The sequence below is a fragment of the Chlamydotis macqueenii genome, chromosome 3, assembly GCF_036417535.1.
Source record: "Chlamydotis macqueenii isolate bChlMac1 chromosome 3, bChlMac1.mat, whole genome shotgun sequence".
In the NCBI taxonomy this organism is placed as follows: domain Eukaryota; kingdom Metazoa; phylum Chordata; class Aves; order Otidiformes; family Otididae; genus Chlamydotis; species Chlamydotis macqueenii.
The window spans coordinates 88,495,704-88,522,127 of record NC_141558.1 but is presented as its reverse complement, the minus strand read 5'-3'; the positions used below and the strand labels follow the sequence as shown (position 1 = coordinate 88,522,127).

Below are 26,424 nucleotides of genomic sequence, written 5' to 3'. Positions count from 1 at the left end.
TCCTACAGTTCCATATTATATCACAGAAATGTACGATCCACTTCCTTTTTTTAACTCTCATGCCTTCCTGGTCCTTGTTGCTAAAGATACAGTAGCTGCTTACGGGGCACAAGTTTTATTGATATGCACAAGAGACTCCTGAAAGGACTGCAAGTAATGTGTTTTCAATTTTTTTTTGTCTTTTTCCGTATTAGTAGCTTTGTTAATTAGCAGCAGCGCAATTGGATAAGCTGCTGAAATTTTCTTGAGGAAACAAACTAGTAATCCTTTTCTTCCTGTTCATGTACAGAGTGGATTGCCAAGGTTAGTTTTAGATGTTTTTACTTTATGTGAGAAAAAGCTCGGTGTACTTTCAGAGAAACATTTTGTCAACTGAGACCTGTAGCTCAGCATGCATTTGAAGAGGAACGTACTAGAACATTGAGGTGAAAGTGGGCTTTCATTTTCAGAAGTTGGAAGTCTCATGTTTGGTGAAGTGGCAGGTCTTCATTCTTCCGGGCAGTAACAGTCTCACTTGTATTTTATTTCTTTTTATTCTTGATTTCTCTTCCATTTTTTAAAACAAAATATTGTTAAAGGTATCTGGCATTTCCCATACTCATATGCAAACACTTTAATAGTGTTTCCTTTCTTATTATGCTCTAGGGGTAGTCACAGGATTGCATACAAGTCAAAGGAAATGGATCTCTCTGGCTGAAGTTAATTTCTGGTAGATTATTTACCACATAGGTATGTGCACTCTAAGGCACTTTCAATATGCAATGAGTGCAAGGGGTTACCTTCCATTTAACTTAGACTCAGGGAGGCTATTAGGCTGGAATTTTTCTGCTCAGTCTGCACTATGTGTATTTACCAAAAGCCCATCTTGGTATTTAAACCAACTGTTCTCTAGAAAATACGCTAAAGTGATCAAGGTTCTGATTTGCATATCCACAGGGGCTATGCCATCTTGGCCATGCAAAATAATTAGATATTTAAGGCAGAATGAGATTTTTAGGTATTCTCCTTTCTGTCCCCTGAGGTCATGATCTTGTAGGTGTGCTCACGCATATGGAAAGTTTGCCGTAAAGCACAGGAACGGCATGTCCTTTCATTCCAGTAACAAAGTTGGTGTCCTCTGCTGACAGTTAGAACAGAAGACCTGAGTCTTGGCTTTTTTCCATCTGCTGAAGTAATGGTTTTAAAAAACCCCACAACTTCATTATCTAATTTTGAACTTCCACATTGATTTTTGCAGCATGTGCAATGAAATGGCAGGTTTCCATCTTATTTTCAATTCCCGTCTTATTCTAAAATACTAGTGACTGTTTTATGGGCTGGAAGGGGTAACACTTAGCCTGAGCACCGTTTCAGGGTGGCTGCTTGCCCACTCCTTTGCCAAAAATAGTGAAATCACTATTCCCTCTTCCAGTGCAGCGATGATGAAAGACAGATTAACTTCTTTTAAAATCCTCCTTCGTGTTCTTAGTGCAGCAATACCTTTCCTTTCTCCTCTGTGGAGTGCCTGCACTTGAGATGCTTAACAGGAGGTGGTGGGCAAGTTTGCACCTGACTTGTTTGGGTTTTATTTTTGCTTTTTGAAGAAAGGTTTTGTGTCCACAATATTTAAATCTTGTGGTTTTTTCTCTTGTTTTCTTGGCTAGGTGGAAGATTAATTTGACACTTCTAGCTTACCTTTAATATTAGATTTATTTCATTACATCTACCTCAAATAGAAATTATTGCACCTTTTTATGTTATTAAATGCCATAGTAAGGACTTGCATTAATAATTAAGTTTTTTTCATACCCTGACCAGGCAAAAAACTTTATTCTCTGGCAATTTCTGAATGCCTTTCTTTATATATATCTTGTGTCTTTTTTATATCTTTCTTTTATCTATGCCTTTCTTTATATCATTATGTCTTTATTGAATAATATGGAGCAATCCTGTAGCTTTAAATTTGATGCTTCCTTATACTTGTTTCCTAGATTTGGATACAAACATGATTTGGTCATAGCTTTATGCTTTAATTGTGTTTCTCCATATCTTGTTGCTTTCAAAGAACTGATAATGTGTAAAAACAGTCATCTTTCAGAGGAGAGATTCCTAAAAGTTGCGAAGGGGTTGGATCCTGTGGTAGTACGGACTTTCTCTGTGCAGTACTCTGCTCTCATCCTTTCCACATCAATGCCTACTGGCTGGGACATTTTTTAAAACAAACAAAACCAATGAATACAGAATTTTTAATTTTTAGTTTTCATTAATTATTCTTAGAATCATAGAATGGTTAGGGTTGGAAGGGACCTTCAAAGGCCATCCAGTCCAACTCCCTGCAAGGAGCAGGGACATCTCCAAACAGATCAGGTTGCTCAGAGCCTCATCCAGCCTGGCCTTGAATGTTTCCAGAGATGGGGCATCCACCACCTCTCTGGGCAACCTGTTTCAGTGTTCTACAACTCGCATTGTAAAAAATTTTTTCCTAATATCTAATCTAAATCTACCTCACTCTATTTTAAAAGTATTATCCCTCGTCCTATCGCAACAGGCCCTACTGAACAGCCTTTCCCCATCTTTCTTGTAGGCCCCCTTGAGGTACTGGAAGACCGCTATAAGGTCTCCCCGGAGCCTCCTCTTCTCCAGGCTGAACAGCCCCAACTCTCTCAGCCTGTCCTCATAAGAGAGGTGCTCCAGCCCTTAATGATTTATTCCCCACCCCTGATGTTAGATGGCTCTAAAGCCACCAAGTGTCATCATATCATTACCTGACCACATCTTCAGGATTATTTGGAGCACTTTTGAAGGCAGAGAGCAATCTCTCTAATGCATTCCATTATCAGTGACTAGAGTTTGGCCTGGAAATAGTAGTATCTCTGGAACGGGGGATGACACATGTTTTTAGTAGTCACTTATGCTTCAAAAGCTCAGTTTGGTTTTTATGGAATTTTTTTTTTATTATTATCAGTTTGGTTTCCTTTCCTATCCTATGAAATAATGCCTTGTACTTTTTCTGGCAAAGGATTTTTCTGGGTTTATGAATACATTTGTTACAAGTTCTTAAGTAAGTAATTTTGTTTGACTTTACTTGTAAACCAAACTTTCCTGAAATTACATAGCTTCACCAAAATCAAATATTCTTTTAAAATAAGCAAACCAGAAATAGCTAAGAGCAGTGATCTGCTCCCTTGAGCCTTATTACTACACTAACTCCAGATGACTGACCAGTTAACTTGAGCAATGCCTTTCGCCTCTGTAATTAAAATGTGCAGGTTTCCTTTTGTATTGCAGTTAAACTGTTATTTTTTTCCAAGTTTACCAGAAGGCACTTAGAAGAACAGCAATGCCAAGAAGACAGACCAATTACAGCCCATTACATTATCACAAATAGTGGACAATAACAGATGCCTCTGGGAGAACGTAGGGATGGGGCTGATGTACAGATGCTGCCCTGGTATTGCTTGTATATGGCCAAGGGAGTTGTCTCCTCATTTATTAGTCTTGGATGGCCTGTTCTTACATGAATTTATTCAATTACTTTTGAACCTGTAACAATATGTACTGCCCCAACATTTAATGCTAAGCTGTTTCAAAGCATAACAGTGATGAGTGGTGTATGTTTTTACAAGTGGCATTATTTCTTCTAATGGTGCACCTAGTGCTTTGAATGTATTGATGAGTCTAATTCTATTCACTTTTTTACCAGTTATAATTTTTTTTTAAAAAGTTGTCGTGCACTTAATTTGTCACTGAGGCGGCAAAGTCTTAGTTTATTTCATTTTAGATAGTACAGCAGCTCCTTCTGTAGCTTGGGTTATTCAGTCGCCTTTCTCTTGCCTCTTTTTCAGTTCTGTCCTATCTCTTTGAGAAAGGGGAAAAACCACACGTAGTGTTGAAGCGGTACTAATGATTGAATGCAGTCTCATTAAGTAATTTCTAATTTCTCTTCACCTTTTCTAGCGTTTGAGATGATGGGGTTTTTTAACTGCTAATGGCCTTAGTGCTGACATCACAAGAGCAAAATTTTAAAGCTTTATCTAATAATAATAATCACTTTGGTGCCTGACACTGTATGCGCTGCATTCAGAGGCCCACCCTTCTTGCATTGTTTTACTGCTCTGACACAGGATTTGTAACTCATGACCTGTAACAGGGCTTAACCCTTCCTTCTCCCTTTGCCTGTTGCATCATGCAAAGGGAGTAGCTTTTTCTTGTGACATTTTTTGTGATACTCAGAATGGTGCTGTGAAAACACTCGTCTTATTCCTATAAAGAAAAGTGAAGAAAAAGTCTAGCTAATTAAATTATTACAAGAGGACAATATTTAGAAAGCTTTTGTTTTATTTTTACCCGAAGGCTTACGTTTTCTTCAAGAGATCTGATTTTGAAATACTCTGTAGGCAATCTTTTTTTTTCTGTCCAAGCGGAGCAGAACACAGGGTGTTAATTAGGCCTATTATAAAAGAGGCTTGCCCTGGGTTGATTCCGAAACAGAAAATCAAGAGGCAGCAGAGCGTGACGTATTTGGAACTGACACTATTGCCTGCAGCGTGAACTGCATTCATAGATCATATGTTTGCAAAGATGCAGAAAAGGAGGGCTAAGGAACGGCTCCGGTTTTAAAACTGTTAGTAAAAGGATGCGTGCCCTGTTGGAAAGACACCGTGTCTCACTCCTGTTTGGCAGTATCTGTGGCTACAAGACTGTGTCTGAAGGTTTTAATTAAAAATACAAAGTGAGTGTTTCCTTTGTGTGTTTTTTTTGACCACCAGTGTTTGTAGCTACTGAGAGTCTTTAATATGATAATAAGATCCTGAAGTCTTTAATTTAATCATGGCTGTGGGTTTTAGGTTTGTGAACAACATACTGAGGCATCAAAACTATGTCCTCAGTAATTACTAAGTGTGCTTTAGAAATGATGTAATAATGACAGAATTTTAAGATCTATTTATTCAGAGGTTAAAAAAGGTAAAAATAAAATAAAGAAAAATGTAGTGGCAGGTGTGTGCAGTGCTGCAGTCGTTATCTTAACATTGGACTTAAACTTTTTAGCAAGTAGCATGGTAATGGGAATGTCTTATTTTACCTTTAGCTTCTTAAATTGATAAGACCAATGTCCTTTAAACTTTATTACTGTAAAAGAAAAAGTAGTGTCTTGGAATACAAAGATGTTTTCTTGAGGTTTTTGCAGGGAAGGTTTGGATATGCTGTAGTAAATTCTGAGCATTTGTGCATGGTGTGCATAGAACAGTTTTATAATATAACTGTTCTACATAACTGTCAGTGGTTTCTTTCACATTGCTGAAAACAGAGGCAGGATTGGATGGCTGCTTCTGGATGAACGCTAAACAAAATACAGTCATTCATCTTTCCAGGAAGATACAAAGTCTCATTGAAATAGGAGAAAAATAGATCCATAACAAAATAAGAAATGAGACTTGAAAGCATCTCTTGGGTGACTGGAGACTCTACCCCATGCAAGAAGGAGGTCTCTTGGAATACAAGATGAGAGTGTAATTAAAAAATTAGAATTCAACTTCATTTTTTATTATAGAGGACAATTTGTTCAAGTTTTAACCTGTCCCCACCCCTCTACCCCCCCGCCCCCCGGATCTGTTAAATATGAGCCACACTTGTAGCCGTTTGCAAGATTTCTTTGTTTGTTTAAATTTACATTTCCTGGTTTTAGATGTGCATTCTCTCCAGAATGCCTTTTTCTTTTCAGTTATTTCCTTTTAATTATCAATTCATGACCATCCCTCTCATGTTTGCAGTGGCAGATCTCTTTGAGAAAACAAATAAAAGGGCTGTAATTTGGAAGAGTTTCCAGTGGTGCCTTCTGCTCTGTGGCTGCCAGAACATCCTTCTTTCCTTCAACAAAGGCAGAAAGTCAGTCATGTATATTGGCCAGAAGTAAAAAGAAATTGCACATGAGAAAAAAATAGTCATAATGAGCCTCTAAAATAACTGAAATTCAAGAAGCCATTGAATGATGCGATTTTAGTAAATGAGAAATTATGTACAGGAGATAAATTGAAAGCATATATGTACAGCTTTTCTTGTAGCACAGAAGCAAGGAGGGTATGCTTATATATGTACATTTAAAATACACATTTATATGTATTTTTATTATTTATTATATTTTTATATATACACATTTAAAACTGGCAAAGGTGTTTGATTTTTTTTCCTCAAGTGTCTGTTTTGTTTTATTTTACATCAAGTTCATAGGCTCCTTTGGGGTAGGAATTCCTAATTTGATCACAGTGAGAACCACAGTGGGAAGGCACTCATATGAGATACAAGTAAAGCAGAACTTTTCATCATTTTCTTATGAATTATTCTTCTCTATTTATTTCTTTAATCTGCTGTAAAGTGTGAAATTTTTTTTGTGTAATGGATATGCTGTATTAATAGTTCCCTTTATTTTAAAATAAATGTGGATATTCTCTGTTATATGTTTTAAATATCCTTTGCAATGGCAGTAAGTTTTATAATCTTATTCATAGCCAGTTAAGTTGTACTGAGGATGTTAAATGAATTGCAAAAATAATTCATTGCTGTTCAGTGCTGTCTATTTAATGGGCCATTAGGCCTGGCTATTCTTTGTTTGAATATTGTATAATGGTAAAAGAAAGCAAAGGAGTATTAGACTCAGTTGGGCCATTATCTTCTTACAGATATGTATGCAATTTAAGGTGATACCTTGATCCTGTGAAACTACCTGCCCTCATATGCTTTTTCATTATATTAAAGTTGTAATCGCATATGGGTAGTCTTAGGTCTTTTTAAGAAATCCGTCTACACCGGTGATGAATAAATAGCTGTGTGGAAAGCAATTGAAATGTTTTGAAATCACAGACACAATCTTTGAATGTTAATCAGTTGTTTCCCAGGAATAAGTAGGTTGTGTCTGAAAGTTTTCAAAAATGTCATCAGTGCCTTAATATCTTGTGACCTTTAGGCATTTGTGAAAGACTGCTGTTTTCAAAAGACAGGATGCTCAGCAGTTTCTGAAAGTCAGGATTTCTTAAAATAACTTCAGTCAGATTCCTCTTCCATCCACCACCCCCCCTGAATCGGACTGCTTGTTATTAGCATATGAGGGAGATCTGGTTTTGTGAAAAGTCTATTTTTTACCTATTTAGCCTTCTGTGTCTTTCTGAATTGCAAATAGTGTGGCAAGAGACTAACTGAATTGTAGGTGATTCCAGTAAAACTTCACCTTTATTACCCAAAGGAATCGGAGGGAGGGATAAGACCTTATCCTACTAAACCATAAGATGTTTTCCCGATGTTTGCCGTCTCTACTTATCTTAATGACCTTGCTGGGATTTCTGCTTTTCGTAAATGCAACAGAATAAATTTAGACCTGAGACACTTTTTTCATGTGAGTTGTGGGTATATATGCGTGCTGCCTACAGTGAATTTCCTTGCTGATTACTGAAGACAATAAGGCATTGGCCTGGTCTTTCGATATGCCCGCTCATCCTTCTAGAACTCATAATTCCTGCAATTAATAAAACAAAGGTAATAAAGGTGCCGCTGTTACTAGCCTTTAAATCAGCTGTCTGTGGTAGCACTGGGATTCCAGCCTTCAAGAGCACTGCTGTCGTCATCTCGCCACCCACCCCGTAGTGGTCTTGCTCTGCTGCTCTCTGTCGCCTCCCAGCCCCGCTCCCTCGCCCGGGGCTGTCACAGCTGCCTCCCGGCCGCTGGCAAGGGGCTGCTCTACAGGTCTCCTGCAGCTGGCTGCTCGTGCTCCAGGTTCAGCGGCGGTTTTTAGCTTGTGCTCTGCTTCATGCTCCACTGTTTGAACTGGTTAACTACTGGTATAGCCAAAAGGTGAGACCTTGATGTGTATTTACTGAATGCAAGTTGAGAAGCGTGTAGGAGGCTCACAGGGGAAGCAGACTGGGTCAGGCAGTGCAAAAGCCACGTTCCAGGCACTGGTTTTGGAGCCTTTTCTGAGACAACGCTGTTGTTGCCAGCTGACCCTGTTTAAGGCAGACAAGGAAGCAGGATAAAAACTGAGTGCAGATCCCGACTCTGAGTCTAGTAACAAGACAATTTAATCTGTACCTCTCTTTTGACTTATGTGTGCAGCATTGAGTAGTAATTTGAAGAAATGCTCAGGAAACATAGCAAACGTTCAGACAGTCCCTCAGGCAGTGGTTCTGTTTGAGAGTCAGAGCTCAAACAGGGGGAGCTTCTGAACTGGTCCCCGGCACTGGAGGTTGGACCTTCCTCAGCAATTCACTGTTCCACAGAACTGGAGAACACCGACAGCACCAAAATGGAAAGATGTGAAGGACCCCACAGTCTGTGTGCGTCTAATAGCAAGGATGGCCCAGGCGTACTCGGTGTGGGAGTCTGAGGGCACCAGACCCAACTGTTTGGAAGAGAGATTTGTCATTATTTAATAACATTTTTGACTTTGGGATAACAGAGATTCCTGGATAATAGATCCATCTGTCATTTTTACAAAGCCAAGAATTATAATCTCCCGTTTTCATTTTCTTAGGAATGCTATATATGTGCAGTTTGGTTTGCCTATGTGCATGCCCATGTAAATCAAATGTCCTTAGGGCCTTCCTATACAATTGAAGCACCTATATAAACAAATTCTGGCATATTTAAGATATGCTAATGCTATTCAAATTATAGCTCTGCTATGAGCAGAAGTATTTGTTTCTGTTTTGTGATGTACTGGATATCCTTTCCAACACAAGAAGCTACCTTATTTAATTCAAGTAAAACGTTATCCTACACCTGTGTTGCCCAATTCAGTAAGGCAGAAAAAAATTTAGTCTATTCCCAAGGAATAGCATACTTCAAAGAAAACACAGTACATTACTTTTAACTCTTATTCTTTATTGAAGTTTTTATTTGCTTAAAATCCAAATTGTTGGCATCTTAGGTGGTAAGAGGCATCTTAGGTGGTGTATGTGAGGATGAGAGTCCAAAGGTTCCATTGCTTCTGTTTGGAAATAGGATTTGTTAATTTGCAGATTCGTATTTTATCTTTTTCTTTGTGTTTTTAGTATTTTAATTCATTTCCTTTAAGGGACTTTGTTACAGGATCTAAATACATTTTTTTTTCAAAGCTGTATCATTTATATTTCTGAAATACTCTCCCCAAATATATACATAATGGTATCTGAAGGGAAGACATCGATCATAAATCCCAAGTACCTAAATATGCTGCAAGCACTAAAAGCAGTAAAGATGGCAGTCTGAGTGGTACAGGGTGAACACAGAGGCCCTAGTTTGAACGCTGCTGGACCTGCTAAGCTTCTGTCAGCCCAGAAGGGTGCTGTTAGGACATCTGTAGATGCAGCTGGCCACACCAGGAGGGGATGGCCAGGTAAGCAAACAGTAGGTCTGGGCCAGGAGGGTTATTTTACAAAGGAGTGTCTTATAGTCCCAGTGGCTTAAATATAGTGCCTTAAAAATTGAGCATTATCCAATTTGGAATGTTTAAATGCTCAAGTCTTCTTAACCTGTTTTAGAAACCAGAGCTGTATCTGGAGAAAGCATATACTGTAGTCGATTTGGCATCTTCTTTAAATTGAAAGCAAAATAGGCACAAGGAGTAGATGAACTGCCAAATGAAGGGAATAAACAGTCATTTGCCAATTTTGACTTCTTTGCAGCAAGTTTTTCTGATACCTATCCAGATACCCAGTCTTGATAAACATTTTTAGGATTTCGATTGGAGATGGGAGAGAGTTCTGGCATTTTGGTCAGACAAGCACGCTTTCATGGGTCATAATCCATAGTATAATAAAAGCCTTGGTCAAAAATAGTGTAGGACACATAATGATATCAAGAAATAGAGTTTAGAAGAGCCTCGCATTAAGGTAAAGGAAATTGTTATTTGCTTCCTAAAAGACAGTTTAAATTGAAGCCAAGCGAATGCATTCATTTGTTTCACATGGGAACAATTGCAAAGCAGTGCAAGTTAGTTGAATCTGATAAAACCAGGAATTCTCTCCTATCTTTCTGAAAAACATTCCCATTTAAAGTTATGTCAGTTCAGTTTCCCTCACGACAGTAATTTGGAATTTAACTATCCATTTAGCAAAGGAGAGGGCAAGGAAGCATTGAAGCATTTGAAATTATATATTCTAGCATCATGAATATTTCATTGTTAAAATAAATAAATAAAAGCTTCCCAGAAGTGAAATGCTGTGGTTATCTAAGAGGTCGTATTCCTCCTTCACTCACTATCTTCATAATAAACAGCTATTGATTAACCTGAGGAGGTGCTTGATCTTTAGCACTACAGGTGGGAGATGGTTTCTAGTGAGGGCTACACTATGGGGATTTATGATCTCTCTCTCTTTTGCCCTGCTTTCCCCTCCCCTTTTACTTTTTCCCTTTTTTTTTTTTTTTAATTCACACATCATCAAGTCTATTTGTGTTTATTTTAAGGCCATTTTACACATTGTGGGGATTTTTCTGTGGGCAATTATTGTTCACTAGAGAGTGAGCATCAGGAATGGAGAGAGATATATATTTTTTTAAAAATATAAAATGTAACAATCAACAGATAATTGAAACTGGTTTTCTTAATGCCTAATGGTTAAATTCAATGTCTTTTGCTTTAAATATATGGAATATTTTGACACAGGATATTTCTAGAGCCCTGACAGATTGATTCTTTGTTTCAGTAAATTTTCTTTATGTTCAACACAACAGAACTTCACGTAGTTAAGAGTTTGTGCCACTGTAGTAGATTCAAAATATGCATAGCAAGCTGTTGATGAAAGAACTCTTAGTAGAGTTAAATCCAACTTTAAATCTGGATAGCCCGGCTGGTTGAATTTTGCTTGGCTATTTATGCTGTCCCATTGTGCAGTGTTCAGAGCTAAGGGTTTGATGATGGGAGGTGAAAGTTTGTGATAGGCTTTAGCTTGGAGGGTGAGATGTGCTAAATGAGACATTGAAGCGTTGTGCTATGCTTTGTTCTGTCCTAATGCGAGTTGTCAGGGGCTTTTTGTTTGTTGGGTTTTTTTTTCTGGAAAAAGCATAAATTTATTGTATCATAAACTCAATCATTTGTAAATACTGTGAACTAGAGCAATTTTTTTCTGCAGTTAGGTTAAAAATAGCATGTCCTAGGGACAGAGGAAGCAGCTGTGTTAAAGTATCCGCGTATTGCTACATTTTCAGGATTTCTGTTAATGATGTCAAGACAGTTGAAATTACATCCATTACATATTTGTCCAAGCAAGTGGAAAATAAAAATAAACAATGTTCTGCTGGGGAATCCATTAGAATTGTGTGGCTCTGCCTGTCTTTCGTAGTCAGAGGAGCTGATATCTGTTACTCTACCTGCAGTTATTTCTGTAATACATCACAGTGAGCAGCACTAAGACAGTGAGGTTTGCCTACCGAATATATATTCTTACTCGTCTTTACTGTTTTGTGGTTCATATGTATGCAGATAAAATTTGCATTTCTTTAGAGCCTTTGCATGCTCTGAAGAATGCATAATAGTTTTTAAAATGATACTTTCTCCTTGGAAAGAAGCAAAGCTAGACTTCTTAGTAGATAACTTCATTTATTTCATGACCATAAATATTCTGTAGTAATGCAGACAAATTTTTCCAAAGGAGAAGATAACTATAAGTAAAGTGGGTGATATGAAAGTATTTCATTATTAATGCTTATGCTATTAGAATCAGCAAATGCTACCCGCCTACACTATAGGTTACAATTTTTCCTCCATAGATATTTGTTTGCAATTACTGTCAGCACACAACTTGAGCCAGGGTTGTGTATTAAGCTAGTGGAAATGCGGTAATCCTTTTCTGTACTTTGTTAGCACTTTTGTCCTGTTCTGTCTTTTGCCAACCTTTGTTTTTGAGGTATCATATCCATTGTTTTCTGTATAAGTCCATTAAAACATAACTTATAAATTGGTATTATAAAATACTGTATTTCATCGTTAAATGTCATTAATATTTTAATACTTACAGTGTCTGTACTAACAGTGGAAGAGTCTTCTTACATTTTAGTAATTTTTGTAAACTGTTTTTCTCTCTTAGTTTTGGATATGGCCCGGCACGTTCCCCTTTATCGAGCCCTGCTAGAATTACTCCGTGCTATTGCATCCTGCACATCGATGGTACCTTTACTGCTTCCTCTCTCGGGAGAAAATAGTGAAGAGGAGGAAGAACAGTTGGAGTCACAGGCTTCTGTTGGGACTTTGTTGGCTAAAATGAAGACCTGTGTAGATACCTATACCAACCGACTGAGGTAATCGCTTTTATCATACCTAACCTTCCTTTAGGCATTGTTTTGCACTTATATACTATGAATATAGAAGTGAAAGAAGATTCATTTTTGTATTTTTATCTGATTGGGTGCTCAGTTTTGTCCTCGGGAAGAGGATTGCTGCTCAAGAATCTGTGAGTTTCAAATCTTTCTTAAATTTCTTTCCCTCTTCAATGAAGTGAATCTTTTGTTTGCAGGACTGTGCATTTCCTGCTGTCAGTCTGAAGGCAGGAGCATTCCTCGGGAGCTGTTGAACAAGCCCATTCTGTAAAGAATGGGATGGAGGAGGACCAAACCAAATGATAGTTTTTACGAGAAATGTCCCAACTGTCTCCTGTATGCTTCTGTGCTGCTTTACCCATTGAGTAAGGACCAAGTTCCTCAATGGATTCTCTGTCGAAGGCTAACTGGTTAGGAGAGAATCCTTCGGCTTCTGTCAGGAAGAATAAGGTTCAAGAGGCAATAGATTTGGGAGTTATTATTTACGGTGAGAACCCTAGCAGTATAGAGGTGATGGAAAATTTTTTACTAGTGGTATCTGTTGGTGCTACATATTATAAGTATGTTTGCATGCATTGATGGTTTTACGGCAGTTAGTTCGTCCATTAACACAGGTGTCAGAGGTGAGCTGGTATGCTAAAGATTACGTGAAGTTACAAACCAGTGCCCTGGAGCCATCCATGCTGGGCTTTGGGATCTTCCAGGCTCCTCTGTGAAACTCTGTGTTTGACAGTTCTTCTCAAACACTTGCAGTCTGGCAGAGCAATTAGCAAACAAATGGAAAAGTATCTGAATGTCCCATGTCAGCTGGGATGCCATCGGGCTGTGTAAGCATTGCAGTATAATGCTGTATGAGCTTGTTCTGCACACCTTCTAGAGTTCAGCTGGCTTTTTAAGGAAACGCACACAGAGAAAGCATGAATGACAGTTTCTTTCAGTAACCATGGACCAGCCTCTAGGCACCTCTGTTTGTAAAATGGTTATAAAGGCGATAATATGCACAGATTCTCTTCCATGGAATGTGTGAGACCAGTCTAATTGTTAGCTCTTTCTTCCTTGATTATTTTGGTGTAGTCCACAGTCACAAGACATTTTTACTTTATCAAACCTGCTGTTATTGTCCTGTTATCCTCACCCCACCCCAGCTGGTTGGGCCATAGATGTTGGAGAAGAATAAAATGTAGACTGGCAGTCTTTTTTCTCATTCTACTCAGTAACAACCAGTACCCGTACTGCTAAATCAGTTTCCTTCTAAGTATTCTCCTTTTGACAAATCAAAATTGAACATTTTTTATTAATACAATGCACCTTTGTATTATTTTAACAGCCAAAACTACTTATTTTTACCTTCCTGTTGTTTATTTTGCCTTTTCTGACTGTTCCTAAGGTCAGACCATCTTCTTGGAGCACTTCTGAGTGATTCACACAGTGTTACTTTATGATTGCTTTCATCATGCAAACTGTGAAGCAAAACTGTGGCTTCTCATTTTCAGAAATGCCACTATCACTGAGGTCTGACTGTCACCTTCTGTGAAATGTTGTACCTCTGAGTATGGCTCACAAGTCTGAGAGAGTTTGTTTTTTAGTCATTTGTCCAATTAAGTTTGTGCTACATGTGGTTGCTGTTTGAAGGGACAGCCACCGGAGTAGCACACACAGGAGGAGGGAGCCCTGGCATGCCTCCCAATACCTCCAGCCTCCGGGAGGTGCTGTAGTTGGCACAGATTTCACAACCAACGTTCCATCTCTCTTTGTGTTCGACCATTCTGGTTTCCAGAACTGAGGATTTGGGAAGGGATTAATGGCCGAATCATCTTTTTCTACCCTGACTGAGGGATTTGGAAAAGCAAATGCCGCAATACAGTTTTTAATTTCTTTCTTTTAACAATTTTCTGCTTCCAGCAGTTAATCAGGTTTTTTGATTCCGTGTACTTGCTTCCAATTTAAAGATGCCTTGTTAGGAAATAATACCCATCCTTCCCTGCAAAATTTAGTGCTGTCCCCAAGCATATGCTGAAACATAATGAAAAGAAGGTAAATATAATGTCAGGAAAAAGCACATGTAGAATGTTCCTCCTCCAACTATATAAACTGAAAATATTTACCAACCAATATGTGAGAGATTTTCTGAGCATGAATCCCATTACTGGAAACTCTTTCTAGTAATTCCTGATGGACTGGACTTTACCCATGAATTTCTCTAATCCTTTTTGACTGATATTGCTAGTCTTACATATTAAGCATGTAATGTACCTGTGGTGGGATTTTTCTTGCTGACTTAATGCAAAAGAAACAGAATTAGGAAGTACAAATAACAGTTCTTTATGTTGGATACCTATCTAAAAATGTCGGCCTGTGCTTGCTAGCAATATTATGTAGATCATAGTATATATAATCTTAAAATAGAAAAGAAAATTTCTTTGGCTTCCGTGTAATCCATTTCCAGTATAGATGTATGTATAAAATTCTCCACCACAACTCCTTTTTTTTTGTGATCTCATAATCTGGTAGCCTCAGATTTAATGGACATGGAAACCTGTATCTTCTTGTGTCAATTCTTCAGGTTGAAGTCTAAAAAGGTTTTTTGTGTGTATGAGAATGACACATGACTACTAGTCATAAGCTCTTCTTAATTTGGTAAAATAAAATACAGTATGACTAGTTCTTCAGTGTCAGCTTAGAATCTGAAAACTAAGAATTCTGGAAGCACAATCAGTATTTTTTTCATAATCGATGACTTTGATAAAAATACCACGGTTGATTAGTTCCATTATCTGTATAATTTTCCTGTATTTGATGTATCAGCACAAAAAGAGATCTTGTCTTTCACTGATTGGTTTGAGCATAATACTGTTTGTCTTTAAAGCAGTATATAGACAAAGATGAAAACACCAACAGCCTGAACAGCCTGGAGTCATTGGGGTGGAAGGTTTTAATTCTCAGCGTTTTAGATGAAGGTTTGCCAGCAATATAAGCAAGTGTTGGTATGAAATTCTTGAATGGGACAATCTGCTGCGCCTTTTAGGTCAAATGACAGAACAACACCGTAATTATGGGATCTACTTTCAGAGACAAAACTTTCTTTATCTGAACAGCAGTTCTACTTGCATGTCTACCAAATGTCGTCTCAGTGTTGGAGCGAGAGTTTCCACTTGGATCCAGAATTTGAAGGGAAACATTTTTGGGTTTGGATTCCTGGTAGCATTTGATTTCATTTACTTTCAAAGGTTGTAATAGTCTATTGGAAAATTCTGGGTAATGGAGAAGACATTTAGGTATAATGAGATGATTTCTCCTGACTGTTTGTTTGGAGAGTGGTCAGGCTTGTGTAATGGGTTGCCACAAGAGCTGAATTTGAGACATTTGTTTGCTGTGACGGCTGAGCTCTCTGCTGCAGAGAACTGCTGTTGTGCACCAAAGCAGGCTCATCTGAACAGCCATCTAGTGCTAGGTGAGCTTCATGGCAAATTGTTAAATTTGGCAAAATAAGCTGATGGCTTATTTGTGTAATGTGGAGTATAGCAAGCCTGTATTTAAATTTCCTAACTGCTTTCCCTTTCCACATACCCCAGCCACCCCCATGATAGCTGCTTGAGGGAGATCTGAATTCTGTCCTCTTCACACTTCTGTCCCTTGTCACGCTGCTACTAAGGGTTAATCTTGCCGGTTCCAAGGCTGACTAAACATATCAGCCCTGCCTGTCACATTGTTGTCATGGCCTTGGATGATCTTCTGTTGCATGGGGATGCTAGAATACAACCAGGTGGGCCTGAAGCATTTTCCCTGCAATGGCTTTTCATTGTCTTCACTGTTATTTTGCAGAACTTCTATATGAAACAGTGCATTTTGCAAACAATTTTTTTTTCCTTTATAATTGGGTCCCAAGAAATGGGACCTAATTTGTTTTAATTTATTTTTCTTTAAAATACAAAAAAAACAGTCGTTTTCTTTTGCTGCACTCTCAAGCTCATGTTTAGAGCTGATGGTTGGCTGCAGGGAGCAGTCCTGCAGCCTTTGCTGGTTTGGGATACTTCAGCAGAGTGTCTCTAAATGCAGTGCTCAAAGCCCCAAGGAGGAGTATGCGGAGCCCTCTCAGAGAAGGTTGCCAGCTTTCACCAGTGTTTATTTGCAAAGGCACATTCCTTTACTTGTTTTGCCTGATTTCAGGAGATTGGTTTGAGAATCTGTGAATTACTGGAAGGAATGAGCACTTCTGCTTGATAGCTGTGGAAACCTATAGGAGGTGGGAGACCATGAGGGCTCAGTGATACCACAGTTGCTAGCCTATGGCAGTTCTATCCCAAGACAGTGGGCATCAATGTAAAACTGAGCTGAATTCTGCTATGAGCACTGTCTCTGTAGTGCAGAGGGGCTGAATGGCTCACTGCCTTTACTTTGTGAATGCTTTGGTAAGAGTGTCATTCTGTATTGTCACGTTTACCTCTAAGTATCAGGCACGGGTGAATAAGTATTAGCATTGACTTTAAAAATTAAAGTTGCCTTGGGAGTGTATCATTCATTATTCATTTAGCACAGCGTGAAGAGAAGGCTGTCATCTTCTAGCACAAGCTAAATTAATGGCTTAAATTATTAGCATGTACACTGCTGTCTCTTCCAGCAAAGATATTCGTGACTGTCATTCCTTTAAATATGAGTTGACACGATTTGGTCTGTTTTTTTCTTCAGTGGTTGAAAAACTGTATGGGGAAGTTTGTAAGTCTAAATTAAATATCTGGCTCCTCCTCCACTCTGAAAATTGTAATGTTTAGATAAAGGTTTGGCCTGTATTAAATAACTGCATTAAAATTTGCTTCACAAGCAGAATCTTGGCAGAAAGAAATGTACAGTATAATGTAGACATTTTAATGTTTTCTAAAAATAGAGACAATGTACAGCAAAATATCCATATGGATATATATATGATCTTAGTTTATTACTTATGAGTATTACTGGTTCTCATGTTTCTTTGGAATACCACTGAAAAACCTAAATACAGCTCAGGAGTTTGGTAAGACTTAGTTGATATGCATACATAAATTTATATGCAGGCTGCTAGAGTGCAGAGAAGGAGCTCAGTGCTCTTACTGGCTTTATCACTTTAATTTTGGTATTTCATCTCCTCATTTATATGCATTTGGGAGAGCCTTATAATTCCCAGCAATTCCCTCTCTCGATCTGGGACTCTTCTTGTCCCTCTGAAACGCTTGTGTGTCACACACAGCTTGGACCGAGCTCGCTGTGGCTCTGAATCTAGGCAGGAGTGCAGCAGCAGTATGAAAGTGGAGGGGACACCGAGAAGGGAGATGTTTTCTCAACTGAGAATTGGGTTTGCCTACATTATACATGCTCCCAAATGGTAGAATAGTCACCACACTGGCTTTACATGTGCACACAAAGTAGTACTGTGTGTTTCAGATCCTACTAAGAAATGGATTTGGGGACTGAAAAATAATCTTTGGCATTGCTGTAATTTTGCACTGCTCTGAAAGTCCTGCTTCCCACCTCCAAGACCAAACCTAACAAAGCCTATTAAAGTATTTATTACCCAGGATCCATACAGCAGGCTGATAGGCCAAGCCAGGCTTACAGAGGCCACAAGAGTCTTTGACCTTTACTTCTCCAAGTGTTGTAAGATTCATCTATGCATAAGGTATACTTAAAACCCATTCAACTTTTTCACAGGGCTTTGAATTACATTTCTGTCTCTCCCCTTTTATAACCATGTAGTTTAGGAAACTATAGAGACTTGTAGATTTTCCAGACCAGGGTGTGTTGTTACCTCAGGGAGATGGGTATATGGACCAGCTGCATACCTCCATCTGCAGTTCCAGAGCTGTTTCACAGGAGATTTTAATCTTACAGTGTATCTAATCTAATTTTCTTTACATTGCATTTATTCAATAGTCATTATAAACTATATTGTAAGGATATGATTTTAGAAAGGGCTGCTGTGGACTTCTAATGTAAAAGAAATATTAAATCAAGTGTAATAGCTCATGTCTGCAATGAAATTCGGTTGTATCTCAGATGGCTAGGGCTGACAAAACTGTGTGAACTTTGTAAATTATAATCAGTATGAAAATATATACCACTGGGGAACTTTTGACAGAGTTCTCCATCTAGGGTCTAGGGAATTACTTGATTTACCATATGTGGATTGTAAATAAACTGAGAAGCTGTAAAGTATTGTTAAATATCTCGAAAAAAATGATATGTAACACTAGATATGCAAAGAAGGTCACGTAGCAACATCTTATGAACTGTGTAGGATTAATCGCACTAAGTTGGTATTCTTATTTAGACAGCAAAAGATTTGAATCTAACAAGGGTAGGAAGACGAAATGAGGGAAGAAAAAATGGAGGTCGTTATTAATAGGAGTCTTACAAGTTAGGGCAGTATCAGTTGGATTTTTCCCCAAAGAGAGAAAAAAAATCACCATAACCATTAGAATATACAAGCATGGCTTGTGTGAGGAAACTAAATGTTGATAAGGCAGTAGGTCTGATTTGGGCGTTTTGTGAATGCCAGCTAGCTTACGCTCACTAAGAAAGTGACTGACATCCACAATTAGGCAGAATCAAGGTCAGATATGAGAACTGGTTTCTTCTTGGCATCCAACGTGGAATCACTCCTGCACTTTGCTTCCTAAACTGCTTTTACTGTTTAAATTGCCATTTTAATTTGCAGTACATTGATTATAAACATCCAATGTAATATAGACTCCTTCTATATTTGTAAGACTTCTTAAATTGTATTGCATTAAGTTGTTTATTGAAATAAAAGATCTTAACTTTTATAGCCTAGAAGAGAACTTCAGAGACACAAAGTTCATTTTTGACCCACTCTCTTGTGATGCCTAGGCTGCAGTTCAAAGACATGCTGCGTGGATTTTTACTAGAGGTTTCCTAGTGTTTTACCATTGGTGTATTTTAAATAATTGCTATCATCTATTGTGTAGTAGGAAGAGTACTTTAGTACTTCTTTAGGTCTTCATTTTGCACAAGGATGTGCATGGGTAGGTGAAATGCACGTTCACATCATGATCTTTGTTACATTGATTTTGCGAGCTTTTCTAATACTTCTTGAAAATGTGCAAACATAAGGTCAGCATGCAGTGTAACAATGAAAAGTACTGAATGGTTGAAGCAGAAACTAGTGTATGAGTATCACTGGCTTTGTGTTCATGTTTTACTCTTCGTACCAGATATACTTCTGTTTGCCAAATCAAGACTGTATGTTCAGTATCGTCACAGTTGATTGCTGCTTTCAGTTATTAACCTGGAGATAGAGACATTCCATTTCAGACGACTTGTTTTAATCCTGATCCTTTAATCTTTGGTATTTTTCCCTATTGACAAATACGCTGAGTACTGTATGACTAGTAGAAAAATATTCCCTCATGCTGTATCCTATGTCTTTGCCCAAAACAGGTCTAAAAAAGACAAAGCTAAAGCAGGAGTAAAACCAGATACTTCTGATCAAGAACCAGAGGGACTGACGCTTTTGGTACCAGACATCCAGAAGACTGCGGAGATCGTTTATGCTGCTACCACCAGTTTGCGCCAAGCAAACCAAGGTAAAATAGAAATACTTTTATGAATACTGTATAGTGTTTATTTGTAATACATTCATTAACAGATAACTTATAAATTAGCTTTAAAGACAGAAAAAATACTTCCCTCCTGCTCCCAGCCACTGACTACATTTTTAAAGGCAGTTGGAACTTTGTGGTAGTCTTAAATGTTTTGATCAGGAAACAAAATAATTCGAGTAAGGTAAAGTACCTCTCACGACTTCCAGTAAAATTATGTAGGGTTTTTTTTCCATTGGCAGAAGAAAATATACATGATCTTTAATAGTAAAGCCTTCGCTGTTAAAACTAAATCTTATTAATTAGATTAACTCTTTAACTAGATGAATGCAGAACAAAAATCTAAATCATGGGTTGAACCTGCAGACATTCAAAGGACCATCTGGTTGTCTAGTAAAGAAAAGCAAAGATTAAGTAGCTTCATCAGGGGAGTGGATTTTAAAAAGATGTGTATAATCAGCTCCTGATTTTAGAGAGTGCATGAAGAATACATGCGTGAATGTCCAGCCACGCAAGCGTATGTCATACTTCCTATTTTAAATTAAAAAAAATAAAATTAGAAGGAATATTATTTATAGCAGCAGCAGTCATGAAATTATTTCTGAGTTGAGATTATGACTTTTATTTACTTTGAGCTCTTCAGATAATGAAATAAATGGTAGTGAGAAAAAGAGATAGATATGTATATCGTGAGTGATCCCCAGTTATGTGACTTCTCTGCAAACAATGTAACCATAACATGTCATTTCAAGTTAAATAATCCCCAAGTGCTTGCTGTACTTGTCTCAGAATTACATGGTTAACTACAAATAATCATCACATTTTATGTAACAGAAAAGAAGATGGCTGAATACTCCAAAAAGGCTGCTGTGAAGCCCAAGCCTTTGTCTGTTTTAAGGTCTCTTGAAGAAAAGTATGTGGCTGTCATGAAAAAACTCCAGTTTGGTAGGTTGAGAAGTGTGAATATTTATGTTTTAGAAAGCAGATGCCTAAGAAATATGTAATCTGTTGCATTGAATCCCTAATTATTTTTAAAAGCTACCAACTTTTTTACGTATGTGACCACTGATACTTTTCACATACGGAAAAATACCTATATTTTCAGGTTACAAACTAATGCTCTCTTTGAACTAATAAGAAATGTTTTAAGCGTACACTAGATTAATTCAAGGGACCAGATGAATTCAATGATGCTGTTTGTGTTTTCATTCCAGTAATGGTTTATGACTCTTTCAGTCCTCAAATTATATTGAAATGTTAGTAGATTTTTTTAAAGCTCACATATGACTGTATATATATGTTTGTTAATGTAGCTTTTATTTTTAAATGGAACACAATTCAGCTCAAAATGTCTTTTAAAATGAAACCATAGTAAACTTCATTGTGTCCTTTCATGGAGTGCAATATGTTGTATTTGGAAAATGTGATGGGAATTGGCTGTAAAGGGAACAGGTTAAAAAAAATCATAAAGAACAAATAGCATCTCATCAAAAAAGAGCTATAAAATTACTGCAAAAACATATTCTATGAGTATTTTTTGAGTTGCAGTGACAGCATTCACAATCACACTTCCTTGCTGTAAGAGATTTTCCCCACAAATGTTTGTGGAATGTTTGCCAACAATAGGAGGTAGCGAAGTTTGTAATGGTAGCTTTTCACCCTGGCAGCCATGCTGCAGATTTTGCATAGTAAGTGATTAAAGAAACTAGCTTCACTGTAATTTTTTATAATTCTTTAATAACATTGCAGCCACCACACCAGTAAATACTGTTGGCACTCCGCTTCACACTCATTCCTTTATTAGCACTATTACGTATTCCTAAGTATCATTATATTCCTAGTCTGGAGCAGCCGGTAGCTTCCCAAATCAGAAGTGGTGTACATCTGACAAGTTGCATATGAAAGCTTGTTAATTTGCTGCAGAAATTAATTCGACCCAGGGCTGTTAATGCTTGCTTTCTGTGATCAGTATTAACTCAGAAAATATGGAGTTTTTTGCTTTAGTGTAATGCAAACTAAACTTCCTGATTTTAATACTCAGAATCTGTATCCAAGACTAATCTGTTATTAACTTTGCTGTTTCCTGATGCATTAAAATTTTCTTCTCTTCTAGATACATTTGAAATGGTTTCTGAGGATGATGACGGAAAATTGGTTTTTAAAGTAAATTACCACTACATGTCTCAGGTAAAAAATGCAAGTGATGCCAACAGTGCGGCCAGAGCCCGACGTCTTGCTCAAGAAGCTGTGACTCTTTCAACATCACTGCCTCTCTCATCTTCATCCAGCGTTTTTGTACGTTGTGATGAAGAGCGGCTTGACATTATGAAGGTATAGTAGCAAAGTTGTGAGGTTTTTTTCCTCTCTTTCAGCTTGGAATATAAATGTTTAAGAATATGCCTTAAATCTTAAGAAAGAAACAGAAGTATTTAATGTGTACTTTAATTGCTGTCCAAACTTTAATGTAAGTAGTAGTATTTTAGAGTCTGATCCTGATTTCTCAGTAACTTGGTGGGGGGCAGGGAGAGTCCATCTACGCCAGGAGTGCTCTATTAGCCAAGGAGACTTCACAGGACAAGGTTCATGCTTCTTCAGCTATTGGTGAGGCACTGGAACAGGCTGTCCAGAGAAGCTGTGGGTGGCCCGTCCGTGGATGCATTCAAGGCCAGGTGGATGGGGCTCTGAGCAACCTGGTCTAGTGGAAAGTGTCCCTGCCTGGGGATTGGAACTTTAGGGTCACTTCCAGCCAAAACTATTCTATGATTATGGTCAAAGTGTATTTAGCGTACAACCATTTAAGTCAATTAAAAGCAGTGGGTATGGAGTAGTACACTGAATATCTGCGGACCTGAAGTTTGAATTAAAAATCTATGAATAGCATCCAGTAGGGGGTAGAAATGAACATTAGCAGAGGTTCAGTTACCCAGAGTATCAAGATGAACAGACTAACAGCCTGCGTATGATTATGATGTCTAATGGTATTTTCTGATAAGTAGCATATGGAAATAAAATGCTTCATATAAATTATAAAAATCTCAACTATGAGACAAATATAAGGGTTTTTTTTAAAAAAACTGTTTTCTTTTTTTTTTTTTTTTTTTGCAATTGTAGGTTCTCATTACTGGTCCTGCAGACACCCCTTATGCAAATGGTTGCTTTGAATTTGATGTGTATTTTCCACAAGACTATCCTAATTCCCCTCCACTTGTGAATCTGGAAACAACTGGAGGCCACAGCGTGAGATTTAATCCAAACCTCTACAATGATGGCAAGGTGGGTCAACTTTGTTCTTGTGTACAGGTGTAACAAGGAAGTGAAATGGATGAAACTTTTTTTGCTTTTGCAGTCAAATTATGAGCCGCTCCTAGCATACTGGAGGAAGCTGTTTCGTTAAAACTGGTCTTCAAACTGAAATGAAGTATGATTTAACAGTTTCAAATGGGAATGATCTCCTTTCTGAATAGTCTCAGGAGATTATTTTTTTTAAAGCCTTTATGAGTTGGATTGGACCAAAAGCAAGTAATTTTGACCAAGAAAAATGTTCTTCCACCTTCTTTGCTAAATTAACTAGGCAGAAATCTATTTTGGCTAGCTGAAATATCCAGGGCCCTTTCCATGGACAAAGTATGCTTCATATCAGCTGCAATTGAATGTGCTTGCCAAGCGCCCTGTCTCTTTTTCCATGCAAAAGTGCTTTTTCTTGAGGGAAGATACTTTCCTTAACCTCAATATCCTTTGTAAAAGGAAATGTAAGTCTAAAATATGGACTTAATGACAGTTTTCTCAAAAACAGTAAACCTTTTGGAAATAATATTAAAAGTTAAAATAAACAAGCTTTCCCCTTTCCATCCCCCCAGCTCCTTGGTATGTTGTGGCTCATTCTAAAGGCTCCAAGAAGCTAACAAAAAGTCAAGTGCATATCAGGGAGATGCAACTTCTATTTATATTAAAAATCAGCACACATGAAATTCTCTGCAGAGCTATAGAGATGGCTATATGTATGTCTCCACCAAAGCACAGACCCACAAAATAGCTTTGGCTCTAGCACTGTGGCACTCCTTTAGCTTTTTTTGTGTGTTACATTTAATCTATAGGCTAACATTTTTCCCTTATTCCACTGTCATTTATGGGTTCCCTATGCTGCCTATTTTCATAAGCTGTAATATTTCTTTCCAGTACTAGACACGGGTTTTTCTCTTAATATGGACAGAGGATGTAATTCATCTCCTTTTTTCTTTGTCTAGCATTAAGTAGTGGCAAATACTCGCCTCTAAATTTCTTCTGTTTATTTTGTCTCTTTGCATTCCCTATCTTTGATTGTTCCATTTTGTGATAAGGTTCAAGAACTCCACAGACAACCCTGAAGTCCAGATTGGTCATAAAAGTTAAGGAGTATTTTCAATTCCTTGATAGTCTGCCTGACAGAAGCCACCTTCCATGTGCTTAAGCAGAATGATTGCTTTTAAAAACCACAACAGTAAATGTTAGAACAGTATTTAAAGAGGAAAGCAAAGAATCAGATCATACTCATGATTCATTTTTGGAGCCACTGGGATCCATAGGTTTTTCTCAAACAAAAGTAATCTACTTTGCCTCGTTGATTTATTAACATGCTGTTCTTGCTTATCTACCTTTTATCTGCTTTCATTTAAAATTTGTTTCACAAGAAACAAGAAATTCTTTTAGAATGCAGTTATACAAAAGTTTATTAATAAATTAAATGTAATGTTAACATTCTCTTCTGCCCAAGCAGAACAATTTTATCATATTTGTCTGTGGTATTAATAATGTCACCTTTTCAGGTGTGTTTAAGCATACTTAACACATGGCATGGGAGGCCAGAAGAGAAATGGAATCCCCAAACATCAAGTTTTTTGCAGGTGAGCATTTCTCCTTTCTCTTCAGTAGGTGTCATTTAGAAGTAGTAAGTGGTCTGTCAGTCCTAAGGATTCTTTTTCTAGTGCTTTTAAACCAGAATTTTCTTAAATAAGCATAAATGAGACAAAAGTCCAGAAAATGTCCTTGGAACACTAGAAATGAAACACTATGGTAGACAAGTTCTTGAAGGTGCTCTTTCCAACAAATATTTCCATTGGTTTTGTCTTGAAGAGTGTCTCTTCATGTGGGCAGCTCATTCCTGCACTGCCAGGACTTTGCTTGGATGATTTCAAATATTTTACTTTAAAAAAAAAAAAAAAGAAGTTTGGAAGATGGCATCACCTCTTGGAACTCATGTAATGTCTCTATCCCAAGCTATTTATAGTAAAGACAATAAAGGCTCCACATCATGAGAGATGAAAAAATGAAGTATACTAGTGCGAACTGTAAAAGTAATCTAAAAGTAAGCTTAATAAAATAAAGCTGAAGGGAGTTAAAGTGTTAGGTATACTGTGTTCAGTAGCAATTAGTGTTAAATTAGACCAGAATTTATTAGGACATACAGACCTTATAATTTTGAGCTTTATGTCATGCATAAATGCACTGACTAATAAGCCCATACATTAAAGTAAAGCTTGCAATGGCTTATTTCCTGTGCTGCTCTCTGAATTTATTCCTTCCTTGGAGTAATTACTACGTAGCACAAGGTACATTTTCTGTTCCAAATCCTAAAAGACTGTACAGTTTCTCTTTCAGGATAGTAGAGTTAGAACCCTTCAGCATAACAGATTTCAGTTTGGGAATTGGCCTTGGAGAGCTGGTTGACCACTCTCCTAAAAGTTTGAGATTGGTCTGTTCCAGTGTGTGTAAGTCAAGCAAGAGAGGCAGAAAGCTGGTGTGGGTAAACAAGGAACTCCTGCCTAAGCTCAACTGCAAAAAGAAAGTGTACAGAGGATGGAAGGAAGGGATGGGCTCCTTGTTAGAAATCAAGATACTGGCCAGGCATTCAGGAGAGAAATTAGGAAAACCAAAGCTCAGCTGGTGTTGAAAATGGCAAGGGATATAAAGAGGAACAAGATGGGCTTCTTACAAGTATGGTGGCAGCAAAAGACCTCATTTTCCTTAGGCTTTCCTGCAGCTCAGTGGGGCAGGGAACCTACTGACAAGGCCATAGAAAAGGCAGAGGTCATCTCTGCCTCACTCTTTAGGGGTAAGGTTTGCTTTCCTGTGTCCCTGAGGCTAGAAGGGTCTGTCAGAATGAGGAATTACCCACAGTAGAGGAAACAGTATTCAAGCTGATTGAACCCACATGTTCATGGAACCAAATCTCATGCATCCAGGGGTGCCGAGGGAGCCAGGCAATGTCACTGCAGAGCCACTAGCTCTCCTCTTTGAAAGGTCAGAACAATGAAGGGAGCTTCCTGGCCACTCTGACACCCAGCTTCAAGATGTACAAGAAGGAGGATCTGGGGAGCTGCAGGCTGGCCAGCAACACCAAAGTCCTTGGGAAGATTACGGAGTAAATCCTCCTGGAAGCTGTTTTCAAGTACATGAAAGACAAGAAAGTGATTGAGAACAGCCAGTGTGGATTTCCAGGGAGTGAAGAGCATCTGCCTAACCTGCTTGCCTACTACAGTGAGGTGACTGGCACTGCATAAAGGGAGAGCAGTGGATGTAGCTTGCTTTGACTTCA

At 38.0% G+C, this 26,424-nt stretch overlaps 1 protein-coding gene across 3 annotated transcripts in view; it reads left to right on the top strand.

The window, feature by feature from the left end:
- Positions 1–26,424, top strand: part of BIRC6 (baculoviral IAP repeat containing 6) — a 185,713-nt gene that overhangs the window by 148,990 nt on the left and 10,299 nt on the right. For all 3 annotated transcript variants that reach the window (XM_086743675.1, XM_086743674.1, XM_086743673.1), the window contains exons 66-71: positions 12,033–12,243; positions 19,693–19,838; positions 20,688–20,798; positions 21,967–22,184; positions 22,965–23,126; positions 24,656–24,733. In XM_086743675.1, the coding sequence (XP_086599801.1) occupies positions 12,033–12,243; positions 19,693–19,838; positions 20,688–20,798; positions 21,967–22,184; positions 22,965–23,126; positions 24,656–24,733 (926 nt within the window). The remainder of the gene's footprint in view (positions 1–12,032; positions 12,244–19,692; positions 19,839–20,687; positions 20,799–21,966; positions 22,185–22,964; positions 23,127–24,655; positions 24,734–26,424) is intronic.